The sequence below is a fragment of the Sturnira hondurensis genome, unplaced genomic scaffold, assembly GCF_014824575.4.
Source record: "Sturnira hondurensis isolate 20B ecotype Veracruz unplaced genomic scaffold, ASM1482457v3 Scaffold0013063, whole genome shotgun sequence".
Taxonomy (NCBI): domain Eukaryota; kingdom Metazoa; phylum Chordata; class Mammalia; order Chiroptera; family Phyllostomidae; genus Sturnira; species Sturnira hondurensis.
In genome coordinates this window covers 6,358,761-6,373,729 of record NW_028085694.1, presented here as the reverse complement: position 1 = coordinate 6,373,729, position 14,969 = coordinate 6,358,761, and the positions used below count along the sequence as shown (strand labels likewise).

The 14,969-nt window shown below is 34.8% G+C and overlaps 1 protein-coding gene across 22 annotated transcripts in view; it reads left to right on the top strand.

Moving 5' to 3' along the window:
• ADGRL2 (adhesion G protein-coupled receptor L2) overlaps positions 1–14,969 on the top strand; it is a 217,380-nt gene that overhangs the window by 155,229 nt on the left and 47,182 nt on the right. For 14 of the 22 annotated variants that reach the window (XM_037060988.1, XM_037060987.1, XM_037060999.1 and 11 more), the window contains exons 4-6: positions 4,706–4,815; positions 9,912–9,923; positions 10,858–11,658. In XM_037060988.1, the coding sequence (XP_036916883.1) occupies positions 4,706–4,815; positions 9,912–9,923; positions 10,858–11,658 (923 nt within the window). The remainder of the gene's footprint in view (positions 1–4,705; positions 4,816–9,911; positions 9,924–10,857; positions 11,659–14,969) is intronic. The other 8 variants (XM_037061000.1, XM_037060994.1, XM_037060998.1 and 5 more) reach the window with 1 other exon arrangement.

Below are 14,969 nucleotides of genomic sequence, written 5' to 3'. Positions count from 1 at the left end.
TGGAGTAGATGGGTTTATGATTAAAATGTAAGATATGAATGTTAATGTCAGAAATACTATTGTTATTCTGGCATTTGAACTTGATAATATTATAACACATCTATTATTGGATTTAATTTAGTTACATGTGGAATTCTCTGGATGCGTGTTGTATGTATATTTTTGATTAGTAAGAAGATTAGAGGAAAAATATTTATTGTCATATGACAAAAAGTTGAAATCTAAAATAATGTGTAGAAATTATATGCAGGTGATATTTTTTGAAAGTGCTTTTAACCCAGTGTGAAATAATGATTAGCCTTTTGTCTGTACATGCCAACTTTTGGAAATTTTTGAAGGGTCATTAGAATATTAAGAATGATTAAATACTTAGAATTTGAGATTGAATACCTATATACTTTTACATTTATTTACTAGATGTTAAATCATACATTGTGCCCCCAAAGTTGCTTGGACATTATTTCCAAAAATTGCCTTTATGCCTCTTGAATTCTTTCTAAAAACAATCATATCATTTCTTCCTATACTTGAGCTGCTTTGTCTAAATTTATTTGAATAAATAAGTCAAAGGCTAAATACAGAAAACTTTGTAATGACTACAGTAAATCTTTTGTTGCTGTTGTTTGGTATTATCAATTGTCTCCCAGGGAACACAGTTTATTTTTACACATTGTCAAAAAAATGTTTATTTCCAGGTTTATTTGGTGTTGGGAATTTCCATTGGCTTGCAACTTTTAGTAAAAGATTAGATTTTCCCTGTGTTAAAAATGGGCTTGCATGTGGTATATGCATGTTCCTAGAAATTGTGCTTATTTAGATCCCTCACACTTGGAAATTTATAAATAACTAACCTGTTTGCTCAAAATTCGAGAAACTAAGACCCTTGATTCTTGTGATGAAAATAGCAAAGGCAGGCATTTTAATATTGTAAACTCTATTTTGTATAAACCATATTCATCACTTAATGATTTTCTGTTTCACTTGTATTTTTATAAAGATGTATAAAGCAAAAAGCATGAATTTGCATACCTTTTTATTCATTATAAAGTACCTAAATCTTTCTCTAACCCAGTGGTTTTTATTCACCAGAATCGCCTGCAGATCTGATTAAAACACAGATCGCTGGGTGTGGCCATCCATGCTGGGTCTGTCTTGAGCAGGGCCTGGAATTGCCTTCACGTTTCCACTGTGTTCTCAGCCGCAGCTGGCGCTGCTGCTCCAGGGACCACATTTTTGGAGAGTCAGGGCTATCCTAACTCATCCGTCCATCTTTACAAATATGAAGTAAAATATCCATTTTTTAAAAAGTGGACATGTGTAAAACATGTTTACAATGCACTTTCTTTATGATGAACTGTACTTGTGTTTCCTTCAAGTTGTGCTCAGAGGTCCTCCCATTTAAAAAATCCACTTTCCTCTCTTCTGCCTTGTTCTCTTTCATACTCATTTTTATTTAACATTTGATAAAAGTAGAATTTTAACATAATTCACATTGTATTACTAAAATATACTAATACTTTCATTGTTAGTACAACCATACCAGGGTGGGGCGGGAGAGAGAAAATAATGCCAAGAACTATGTTCAGGGCTGAGAATCCAAACAAATGAATATCCTTCTGTTCTTGGCTTAGTTGTGCCTTTTCAGAGAAGTTGGTGGAAATTTACTTTGCTTCTGTGGCTAACATGCTTTCTCTTTACCGATCATCTTAAATTTTAGCAGTTTACAATTTTACAGTCTTACCAGCACTGAGTTGGATAAGAAGGTTTCAGAGGTTTTTTATACTAACAGCTCATCTTAAATATTTCTTTTTCCCTTGTGCCCCGTACTTACTATATTTGGAAACTTAAGGATACCTGCTTCATTCATAATTGAATGTACATAGTTTGTATTTTTATTTCCATCATTTGGTTCTCTAAAAGCTTTGGTTTTCTTTGCCATGAAGCAAAAAGATACTTATATAAATCTGATGCTCTTGTATTTGTGCATTCTACTTCTTGCTGATCCTTTACCATTTTAGCCTGAGTATCTTCCCCCTGCAAGATTAATTTTCTGAATTTATGATATATAAACTGAAAGCTTTGGACATCTAGAGAGGCCACAAATTCTAGAAATATACATAATTATACTTGCAGGAGTTCCATTAATTCTCCTTACCTGCAATTTTACTTAGGAATATAGCCCAATAATGAACACCATTTGCTGTCTACAATAAATGTTTTGTACAATGTGATTATTAATTATGGTAATTGCTTTCCATACCTATTTGAACCTGTAATTTTGGTAATTATGGCTAATGTGAACATCATAAAAAGTCAATTTGAGCAATTGTTTTTCATTTAAATGGTGATGGTCTTTAACAACAACTATATATATATAAATAAATAATGGGAGCAATAGTACTTTATCCCTTGTATGCATCTTGGAAACATCCTGTGACACTGAGAAATGTACAAGTTTAAATTCCATATTAAAGTCATATTTATTTTCCTGGTCTTCTAGTGGTCAAAATTAGGTAATCTCCATTTCCTTTACTTTTGAAAAACCATAGAAATTCCTAGATCCTTTGGGCTACATACCTCCTCCTTGACCTTGGTCCACAGTCCTTCATGCTCTGTGCATTTTGACCTTGAGCGCAGTTGCCTCTTTCTCCCACCTATTCTTGGTTTAATGGTGTGAGAGGAGGCTCCTGTGGGAAAAGGGGATGGCAGCGATGTATATGAAAAGGTCACTAACAAGGAGAAGAATTTTTAGGGGATTTTATCATGAATATCTTACAGATATGTTTTAAAACCTGTTGCAGCATAGCAGAGTCAGCATTCTTGAGTGGCTATACAATGTATATTGAGGGAGTATATGAAAGGTGTATCTTACATGAGTTTAGACGGCTATTTTTTGAAAGGTGCGAAGGTGATACAAAAGGAAGATCCTTGTAGGTATAAATAAATACAAGGAAGAAAATAAAAGAACTTTCGTTTTTCACGGGAACCAGGGAGATCAAGAAACTTTAAAAAGGTGATGGACTCTCTTTTGCTGTAAAATTTAACAGAAAAAATAAAACATTAGTTGAAACATAGATACTATTGAGGAATCTTAAATCAATCTACTCTGTTGTTTAAAATTTGGGGATATAAAGTTGGTTCTGTGTGATTCATGTTAAAATAATTCATTTATACTAAACTGACAGCCATTGGCAAATTTCCTCGAGTGAGAGAACCAATTCATGAGAAATACAGACTAATGAGAGTAAAATGTGATGTTGTATAAGAATGTGACAGAACACCATTTATGTCATCCATGCGCTTGGAAATTGTTTTGTATGGTATGCTTTTTAAAAATATGGCATAGAGTATTACAGACTAATTATGATCAAACTTATCATAAGTTTAGTACTTACACCAGGGATATTTGTTATAATTTATTGAACATTTAAGACCTTTGCTAATAATACATCTCGATCTATAAAATGTACGTTTTTGATGCTGTAGAAGTTTTCGGGTCTTGCTGCTCTTTAAAGAAGAGTCAAGCCTGGCTTGAGCTGCAAGGGCTCCAGGGTGCCTGACTTACCCTACCTGTCCCCCTCCGACACAGCTCTCCCTCCACCGTCCTTTAGTTGCCACGATTGCTGTGCTAGAAGCCAGGCTGCTTTTTCATTCCTCAGTTACCCTGTGAAAGTCCAGTTATTTTAGGCACCATATAATGCCTGGTGTTCGAATTGTTAAATAAATTTTGTTATAATGCTCTTGTTCTGCTTGCTTTGCCTTCTTAACTTACATAGTATTGGAAAATACAATAGAAGCCCATATATAATATTACTTTTAAAGGATAGTTCTTGCCTTGATAAAACTTATAAAAAGATCATTCGGATAAAATTATGGAACTAAAATAGCATCTTGCCCGGAGTTCTAAGTTAATTCTAATAATCTTGATAGTTTACTGACAACATAAAAATAAGAAAGTATTTCCAATAGTAATAAATAGGACATTCTAGGCATCATGTTAGTGACATTCTTTTTAATGTTATATTTCAGGGTGTCTTAGTGTAAAAGAACCAGTGTTCATAGTTGTACCATATTAATAGTATAAACACATTGATCTATAAAAATGCAAAGAGTAAAAACAATGTTTAACACTTAGTATGTATTGGGTACTGTGCTAAACACTTTACATATATTTTACTATTTACAGAAGCCATAGATGGAGAGTGCTGTGGTGTGTGAGATCAAGGGTATACAGAGTGCCTGTGGTAGAAAACTTAACACAAAACTGGGGTTAGAGGATAAACTTAAAAACCCGGCTCCTCCTTTGTTCTAATATGTATGTCACCCAAACTTCCTTTAAGCTGTTAATTTGTGTTTGTATGTTTCTGTTCCATAATAGTACTATTTTAATTCTTAGATATGGAGAGTATCTGGGTATTTTTTCAGTACATATTGAATATGTTTAAATTACAAGTAAAACATAGAGTAATAGAGAAATATTAGCTATTTTCTTTTTACTTGGAGTTAAAATTTAGTGTGACCCACAATACAGAAATATCACAACACAAATAAAATATGACTTTTGTAACTAATAATGCTATCAGTCACATTTTTTTGTTTCATGGTGCTAGTTACTTGAAAAATATGAAACAGTCGATTATTACTTTTTATAAAAATATGCAAATAAATTATCATGTTACACAGTTTGATTTGTTCTGTTTTTCAGGTGCAACAATCGAACACAGTGTATAGTAGTTACTGGGTCAGATGTATTTCCTGATCCATGTCCCGGAACATACAAATATCTTGAAGTCCAGTATGAATGTGTTCCTTACAGTAAGTATGAAATTTGTATTTTTCCGTTTCTCCAGCATTCCTCGCTGATGCTGAAAGACTACACATGTGAAAGAAGCATATGTTTATGGCCTACAAAACCATTATGCATGCAGAGCACTAACAGACTCGGGCCTCCAATTAGCTTCATGAAGTGTGGAAGGAAGCCATCGTGTGATGCTGGCCAAGTGTCTGTCTGTGTTCTTAAGTGTTTGGCTTTTAAGGCTAGTGTTTTTCCAGAAAACAAACTTGAATTAGCTATTCAATAGGGCAGATAGAAATCTGTACTTTTGCCCGATACCAGTTGCTGACAAATTGGTTTGGCTCATGGTTTTGTAAAGAAGGAACTGACTTTGGTTTTAATCGTGAGCTACTTGAATGGCTACCTGCTGTCGTGGTAACTTCAGTGCCTGGGAAAAGCTATCGTTGCAGTAACTGCAGCAAGTGGTCTCGTTTTCTTCCATTGTCCTTAAGGGAACCTTTCTTTGCCGTATTCACTGATGGAATCTTAATACTGAATAAAACAGATACAACAAAACCTTGTACGTACTTCTATTTTTAATTTGGCCTAACATTCATTTTTGGTGGGGTCCATAAAGGGATATTTAAAATTCAACTGGAGATGTCATGAGTAGGCTTCAGCTTCTGTTCTAATTCTGTGTACTTTTCCTCTCAACCACAGAATTCACACTTCTAAATTGTATTCTGGACTTTCATTGTACATTTTCTACAACTAAAAAGTTTCAATACCTAATTTTCATAAAACGTGTATGTCATCTTAATTTCTAAGCCTGTGAAATTAGGCTGAGAATGATAACTTCATTCTCAGTTTTATTGATTTGAGATAGTTTTGGTCCACTTCTTTCCTAAAAAAAAAAGTCAGTTTCAAACTAAATAATGAAATTGCTTTTTCTAGAACCTCAAAAACTAGATCATTTGTTTTTATAGTTCCATATGTGAAAACCATCAATATTTCTGTAACCGAAGGGCCGAATTCTAACAGATGCCCTATGTCCAGTATGGCAGTAATGCATCCTTACACGTCATGTGAAGGCTCTGTCACTCTCTTTTCCGCCCACAGTTTTGATAAATTGGCTTTTTGTAGGGTATCAGTTAAAGGCCAAACACAGCTGATCTTTCCTTTTCATTCCTGCTCTGTGTTCCTGTGTCACTGTGAAATGGATGCTTTTTATGTTTTCAGTATTTTCTATACCATTTGTAGGATTGGAAGCCTACTGAGTGCACTGATCTTTGTATCGTTTCTCCCGTGTGTAGTGTTGGTGGCTTACATAATCGTTCTCCTGTCCCACTAGAGGAGCATTGTATTCTTTTGAGCTAACCAACATTTTGTTTCGTAAAGTCACTTCCACTTGAATTTAGCACGGTTTCTGTCCTCACGTTAGAAAAGGAGCACAGCGTCCATTCCCAAACAGGGGAATCAGTCAGAGCTGCCAAGAATTGTGTCTTTCTGGAGCCTGTTCCTGTAACCTAGTCTGTAGACCAAGAATAGTGTTGTTAAGCAAATATTATTTTCAGACTCTTAAGTAATTTCTTGTGCTGTTTAAGAAAGGAAAATGTGGATACCTTCTGGAACATCTAACTTTCATTTTTTTTTTTTACTTTTTCAGTTCTCCAGAAGTATTGTGCATTGTGCACTAAACTTGCAAATAGTTATACTCAAGAGAAGTATTTGTTCTTTATAATTTTTGTCCTTTAAAAAAAACAGGAATTAATTCGATGTTACCTTTCTAGATGTTTGCACAAGGCAGAAATAAGTCTGTCGCTTTTTGAAAAACTACTTCTTGCTTAAGGATTGATGTAATTATAAATTCTGTATACCGTATAGTAGTGACACACTATGAATTGTAGGACTGTGTATTTTATCTCTTTTCCCCCTTTTTCAATTATTTTGTTTCTTTATGGTTCTCTGTGTTGTACCAGTCCCTCACACTTGCTTTTATTTTAAGTGTGTAGCCTTAACTTTCCCCTTGTTTTAATAGTGTTTTTTCACTTGTAATATTTGCATACCCCCACACTAAGTTGATAAAAATTACCATCACATAATATTTATGATATGTCTCTTACCATCTTGCTTTATGCCAGTTTCTATTCAGAGCAAATTCTCTAGGAACGTACACATCCCAAACTGTTTTCTCCTCTTTTAAAAATATTCAGACAATTTTTTGTGATTTCTGAAAATTTTATACATATTTTACTCAACAAAGCCCATTAGAAATACTGTTTGTTTCTTATTTTGTGTGTTTAAGACAGGCACATGTCTTATATCTGACATATTTCTGCTCAGACAATGTCTGTGTCAAAAATAGATGTACATAGCTCATCCTTTATCATTAACAGAAGTAGTACATGTTTAAAATAATTCAAAAGGATCTTGTAGGAAAAGGAGAAAAGTCTGATTGGAAATTCATATTCTATAGGTAGGATTTGGTTATGATTTTTGTACCCTATTATTTCAACTATCATTAAATTATAAAAATTAAAATTATAGCTACCAGGGTTTTTTTTATGAAAAGAAAGAACCATTACTGTTGATTAAATCACATTAATGAATAAACATGAGATTATTCAAAGTGAAATAGTGTGTCACTTCAGATACAGAATATATAGGCATTAATTTGTTTGGGTCAATTTCTTGTCTTACGTATCCATATAGTCTTCCACTGACGTTAGTGAGTCATGTATTTATGTTTGGTCTGTAGAATAGCAAACATGTTGTTGTGAATTAATTCATACACTCTCTTAAGGCAAGTTGCAGTACCTATTGTAATGTGATGAAGAATGCTAATTTCATCAATTTTATTGTAATTTTATATTCTGGGTTGAGAAATTTTAATTGGCTGATTTGACATATACCCATTTTGAGGTTTCATAAAAATCATACTGTAAGGACATTTGTTTTAAATATCCATATCTTATTTGATTCATTGATCATCAAAGGTTAAATTTACTTTTTATCATTCAATTTTAATATTGTTTTCCTCAGAATTACAAATTAGATGCAGTTTATATCCACTTTATTTTTTAATGGAAATGTCAGTTAAATCACAAAGACTTCTCTATCTAATATTTTGCTCAGTAACTGCTCTGTCATTTTACTTATTCATACAGTAAAACTCAGCCATTTTTAATTAATGGAAAACAAAATATACTTTCTATGTTCTTTGTGGAACTTGTTTTAAGTTCTGTTTTAAGTATGTAACATATGTTAAAGTGTATTATTCCCATCCTTTATATTTAATTGGTTTATTTCAGTAAAGTCATCCTTTTCTAAAATACAGCAGTATGTAAATATAGTCTGAGCAGTCACGACACTAATGATTTCTCTTGCCCTCATTCTCCCGCCACGCCCTTCCGTTATTGATTCTAAGCAGGTACAATAGAGCTCTTCACTCAGGAGTAATTTTAGGACTAGCGGTTTATAAAAATTGTTTCACATCAGTAACACTTAATTTCTTTTTACCGGATGCAGTCAGAATTAACACATTACACAGCAAGTATGTTTCCTGAAAGTAGTGAAATAGGCCAAGTTGGATGGGGGGAGGCGGTGGCTAAACGTGGAAGGATTATGCTATTTTTATGGCAAAAAATATTTGTGTGATATTTCTCCCTAAGGTATTTCAGGAAGTCGGTAGTTAATCTTGATGAATTATTACAAATTTAAAAATGAATCAAGCTAAGACGTGTAATGAAATGTGCAACTACAGAACCTTTGAGTAATCAGTTTGGAGATAGACTGCTAGCACACCCTAATGCATTTTAATGAGGGAAGAAGCGGCATAGACATTAATCTGGACACGTTATGAAATTCAGGCAACATACTTCAAAGCCTACACACAATTTAAAGTAGTGCTTTATGGTTTGTAATTATTAGAATACTATTTACTAGCAAGAATCTCATGTAGCACCCTTCCTTAACAGCATACTGTAATCCATTTCTTTAAACTTCCTGGAGGGAGGAATTTTTTCACGTATAACTGTACTAATCAGGTTTGTTTTATGAAAGCATTTACCTTTTCTGGGGTCTGTGGAGTCAAGGTATTTGCTTTGAATGCTTGGTATGATTGCTTTTGCATGCTAGCTTGCATTCTGTGTAAATTGATGATAGAAGACAATGTCACAATGAGCTAACCATATTCTTTCTTCCTTTTTTTCCTTGCCTACTGTGCTTGCTTTTTCCTTGTATGTATTTTGCTTACTTCTTTAAAATAGTCTTAGCATTACAAAGCTTGAGATATGTACTGTAGAGAATTTAGTAAGAATTTTATAATATAAAGTATATATAATTTTCATGCTTAGATCTTCCAATTATTAGTGGGGAAGAAAGGCACTAACCTACCCCACACTTCAAAGTCTTTGTGGGGGAAGATGGGGGAAATTTGTGTATTACTGTAAAGGAGGCATATTTTTTATGGTTAAGGTATATTTTTGTAGAAATAGAAAGAATAGAAAAACAATCGAAACATATAATGAGATGCATAATTATGTATTTCTTGTGATAGAAATACATTACATAAAATGTTAAAATGTAGCCATATTAATTAGTTTTGACCTATACTCCAAATTGAGTTGTCATTTTTATAAAAATGTCGTGTTGTTATGCTTAGTCAATGTATTAGATATTTTCATTTTAGTCAGTGTAATAATGAGTTTATACGATTAGATAAGTGTGGATGGTCTGCCTATGCATGCGTCTGTGTCTGTAGCCCACATATAGTAAAGTAATACTTGATAAGAATGCTGAGTGACTTTGGAATGGCAAGAGTATGTATACCGTGCATTAGTGAAGAATTTCATTATTTATTCAGGTACACTAAGTGAAGCAGCATGCCAACGTATTTGTATTGCCTCCTTAATCTATTAAAATGATTGATCCATGTTTTTTATGTAACTTTAGAATCTTTTTCCTGCTAGGTTTTCCTGTTGTGTGTTTCTCTTTGTCCAAACTAGTACAGCTCTTATTCTTCCTATATTTAGCATCTGTTACAAATTCAGTCTGAGACTAATAGTCAATTTATTTTAATCTTTTTTCTCTTTTCCTTGCACTCTTTTTATTTTTCTTCCGATGCTTAAAATAGAAGTGGAGCAAAAAGGTAAATAACGTACAGTCTGAACCCCAGCTCCCTGTTATGTGCCTTATGGATGTCACCTCCTCCCCTCCCTCCCCCACTACACTCCTGACATTAAATAATCAGCAGGATCTCATAAATGCACTTCATAAAGAAATCAGCTGTTTGCAATGAAATTTTATGACTGCTAAATCTGGTGATGGGGTAAAATTTCTGAAGTCGGCGAGGGGGAACTGTCCTTTCTGTGTTTCTTTTTCACCCCTTATCTCTTTTTTCGGACCCCTTGGATATTTTATTATTGACGTGTCATCTTGCCTGGTTTCCAGAGCCCTCTCCATAGCATGCCATGGTTCCAGGGCCTCCTGGTCGCTTCATCCCTGCTTTCCTTGTGTTTACTTTTCTCTGCTCCTAATTGCATTTTCCAAATATTTATGTTTCTTCAATTGAAGCTTCTTTGGTTTCAGTCTAACTTCTGTGTAAGTTCCAAATAAGGCTTCGCATTAGGTTTTTTTGTTGTTGTTGTTCTGTTTGCTTCACTTTGGCCCTTCGAATTTGGGTTTGGGGGAATCATAAGTGGGCCAGGGAAGGGAGGGTACAATGTTTGGACTAAAGAAAGAACTCTGTACACTGTTGTGCAAAAAGCTCAAAGTTTTAAAGCATAAATTACCAAATTATCAGATAAAAACACATAGCAAAAATGTAAGTTTTCCACTCAGTTGCGAATGACCTTAAACTTGGGTTCGTGTTTGTGAAAATAAACCACAGCCACTTTGTGTGCTGGGAATTCGATTATGGGAACTTGAGGGGGAAGAATAGTACACTTTTATTAAGGATATATTTTGGTAGAAAGTTAATAAAATGAATTTTTCCCTTTGGATTTATGATTCTTAAAACTTCTGTTTACCAGTGTCATTGTTTTAACTTGACTCAATTCTTGTCTTTTCTCTGTGACCGTCAGTTTTTGTGTGCCCTGGGACCTTGAAAGCAATCGTGGACTCACCATGTATATATGAAGCTGAACAAAAGGCAGGGGCTTGGTGCAAGGACCCTCTTCAGGCGGCCGATAAAATTTATTTCATGCCCTGGACCCCCTATCGTACTGATACTTTAATAGAATATGCTTCCTTAGAAGATTTCCAAAACAGTCGCCAAACAACAACATACAAACTTCCAAATCGAGTAGATGGTACTGGATTTGTGGTCTATGATGGTGCTGTCTTCTTTAACAAGGAGCGAACGAGGAATATTGTGAAATTTGACTTGAGGACTAGAATTAAGAGCGGAGAGGCCATAATTAACTATGCCAACTATCACGATACCTCACCATACAGATGGGGAGGAAAGACCGACATCGACCTAGCAGTCGATGAAAATGGCTTGTGGGTCATTTATGCCACTGAACAGAACAATGGGATGATAGTTATTAGCCAGCTGAATCCGTACACTCTTCGATTTGAGGCAACGTGGGAGACTGTGTATGACAAACGCGCTGCGTCAAATGCTTTCATGATCTGCGGAGTGCTGTACGTGGTCAGGTCCGTTTATCAAGACAACGAGAGCGAAACAGGCAAGAACACCATCGATTACATTTACAATACCCGATTAAACCGAGGAGAATACGTTGATGTCCCCTTCCCCAACCAGTACCAGTATATTGCTGCAGTGGATTACAATCCTAGAGATAACCAACTCTATGTGTGGAACAATAACTTCATTCTACGGTATTCTCTGGAGTTTGGTCCACCTGATCCTGCCCAAGGTAAGAATGCTTGCTTGCTAATGCGTATGTCTTTTGTGAACAGTATACTTCTAAAAGGCTTCTTAATTTCTTCCCTGTTTATTTTCTTCCCCTTTTCGTAGTTAAAGCACCAAGGATAATAGTGTGTCATGCCATGTTGTCACATAGTGTATACATTGTAGCTTTATTTTAGTACTTTTTTCCTGAATTTCTTCACTTAACTGTTGCCTTCAGAAAATTGAGGCATCATGCATTGATATTTACTTTTTCATTGCTAAAAGTATAATACCAGCTACAAACCTGTTAACCTTGCTTTTTTCCCCCTCTACCTGACTTCTGAATTGATTACAATCTATGTGCAGACCTTTTAACTTCTTGGCGCCAGTGGGTAAGGGAAATATGTGTTGGGGTGTCCCAGGAGAACTGCTAGAACCGCACAGGCTCAATGTGCAGCGCCAGGCGTTAAGTGTTTCAAAGTTTTGGTGTCTGCTCTCGGCAGATGAGGGAGTCATCCAACATCTTCCTAGATCATCATGTAAAATTACACGTGTTTATTTCCTGAGAAATTAGCAACGGTTTTTGTCAATATTTCCGTGACTTTGTCACATATGGACTAAACGTCAAATGATTCCACGTGATGATTTATGATATACCTGTTAGCATTTTTTGTGTTCTCTTTAATTAACTTTATGGAGGACCATTACTTCAGAAAGTAATGCTAAATACTTGGGAATATACTTTATTTATCAAGTGAGTTCAAGTCTGTGGAAAACAATTTTTGAGGGTAAATTAAATGACTTTCATTAAAACAAGATTATGTCATACTTATGATAAAAGAATAACCTGTTAGGTTATTATAGAGCTTGCACTAATTATAAGTCTTTTTCTATTTGACCAATATTTGTATATTAAAATTCTGAATTAATGTTTCGATTTACTCAGTTAATTGGAATTCTCACATTATTGAGTTACTTCAGAATTTTAGGAACCAGAATATTCTATGGAATGATTAAATCAATCTCTTCAAAAAGGTGGAAGAAAAATTAATATTTTTTCTTCTATTAACATATCTCCACAATTAAACGTAACTACATGTACCCACACGTATTTTAGGATATACTGTTACTAAGTTCTAACTATTGTCATGAGATCAGAATCTCAGAAGTGGAAGTCATGGCCTTTAGTAGTGGAATTTTGACTCCCAGAACACCAAAATCTGTGATGTGGTTTTTGCTCATAAGAACAGTAGCAACATTGACTTCATGCAAGGCCTCTTTTTCTCCAGTTCATATGTCTAGAATTTTTTGGCTTAAAATTGTAGCAGTAATGTCCTATTAGATTTTCAACAATTAAATCTTCTTCTGGGTCAGAAATATTTTTAACGATAGTAACTCAGAACTGCTTGTTTTTATAATTAGACATATATTTTTCTCTGGAGGACAGCGATTCAGAATGTTTTCTGTATCTCATTTGTTTTCCTAAAAACAAGTACCATGGTTCTCTTTTATTTTATAGGCTGATAAAAAGGCAAGTCAGGAGACAAAATTGGACATTGTATTGATTCTCGTGGTAGCTTTTTCTGGTAAATTTTTACTACACTCACAGCTGTTCAGTTTGTTTTGGTTAGTAACATATCTCTTCCTCTCCATTAGAAAAATAAGATAGGAAATAATTTTTTAAATGCCAATTCATGATCAGGCCTCACCTGAAGGATTCTGAATAACGAATCGTTGCCTCATCTAACTGTCATAAAAGTACTTGAGTGAATACAAGATGAGTAATGTCGTTTTCCACAGGTGGCTTATATTCTAGTAAATAGATTCATTACAGATGAAGTCTGCTAATTTAGATGCTTTTGGGGATTTTTTAAATTATTTTTTAGAGAGAGAGGAAAGGAAGAGAGAAATAGAGGGAGAGAAACCTCAGTGTGTGGTTGCCTCTCACACGCCCCCTACTGGTGACCTGGCCTGAGACCCAGGCATGTGCCCTGACTGGGAATCAAACTGTTGGCACTTTGGTTTGCAGGCCCGCACTCAATCCACTGAGCCACACCAGTCAGGGCTGGATACTTTTTGGAAAAGGTAATCACCAACTTTGAAAATGAGAAACTTAGGCACAGTGAGTAACTGTGTTTCTACAATTATGTTTTATTATCCAAAATAGCCATTCTTAACAAGTCCCAGAAAGTGAAAATTCATTTTGGCCCTTTATTAAACCCTTAATGGTAAAAAAGTTTTATCTGACCTAAATTTTTCTTGCTGCTGTTTGAATCATATTCTCTTAGTCTGTTTACTTATAATTTATCTTCATATGCTTTTAGAGAGACTTCAGTTCTCTCTCATCCAAGATGTGTGCTGATATCTAGATGGGGCTTTGCAGAATTGTTCTAGCCCATAAATTTAGGCCAAACCACTAAGCCACTGTCAGCATTCCAAAAGCAAGATCTGAGGGACTGATGGGCCAGAGCAATTAGAGATCAGGGGTTTTTGTCCTACAAAGCAGTGATCGACTGGTTTGGCTAAAATGCAACCTTATGTGCTGAATCTGCTATCGTGCACGTCACCGAGGTGCACACTGTGCTGTAAAGTTATTCATCCCTTTCATTTTTCACTGTGACCTGCTTCATAGTGTATTAGCTTCAGTACTTTTTCCCACTTATAAATCCAAGCATTTTTATTTCTAACAGCACAAATATATTATTTGTCTGCCTGGTTTTCAGGTAAATCTTTTTTTTTTTTTGAATTTCAGCTTTTTGTGGTCTCTGTTCCCTTAAACTAGATCTGCTTTTCCTTTCTCCTTCTTCCTCCCTTAAGTGGGCTTAGGAAATATCCATTTTAGTCTTATTTTAACTTTTCTGGTTCTTAATTTGAATGTTTTATGTTTACATAATCTGTGCACAATTAAGATCTCCCAAAGGTTATCAAAAATACTGTGTCTTGGGTCTTGACAGCTCCTAAATACTTACACTAATTATGGAGTACCATAGTTTGGAAGTATGAGGGGAATTTTTTATCAAGAGAGTCAGTGATTTTTGGGGTAGTATTTAGCATAGGATACATATTTCTTGAAACATCTTCCCACTGATAATGAATCCTCTCAAAAGACGGCCAGTATTTTTAAACATTGAATAAGGGTAAATATAATGAGTGTGCAGTTTTTCCTTCTAGGCTACCAACTCGCTCTAGCTGGAGTTCATTTAGTGAATAGTGGGTTAGTTTGGGACCTGGGTGATGGAAGTACTGCCCGTAGCATCAGTAGTATTGCCCTTAAATCTTTGCATGCAGGAGAAAGCTGGTAGTAAATAACAAGTCTTGGGTAAACACCACTGTAGT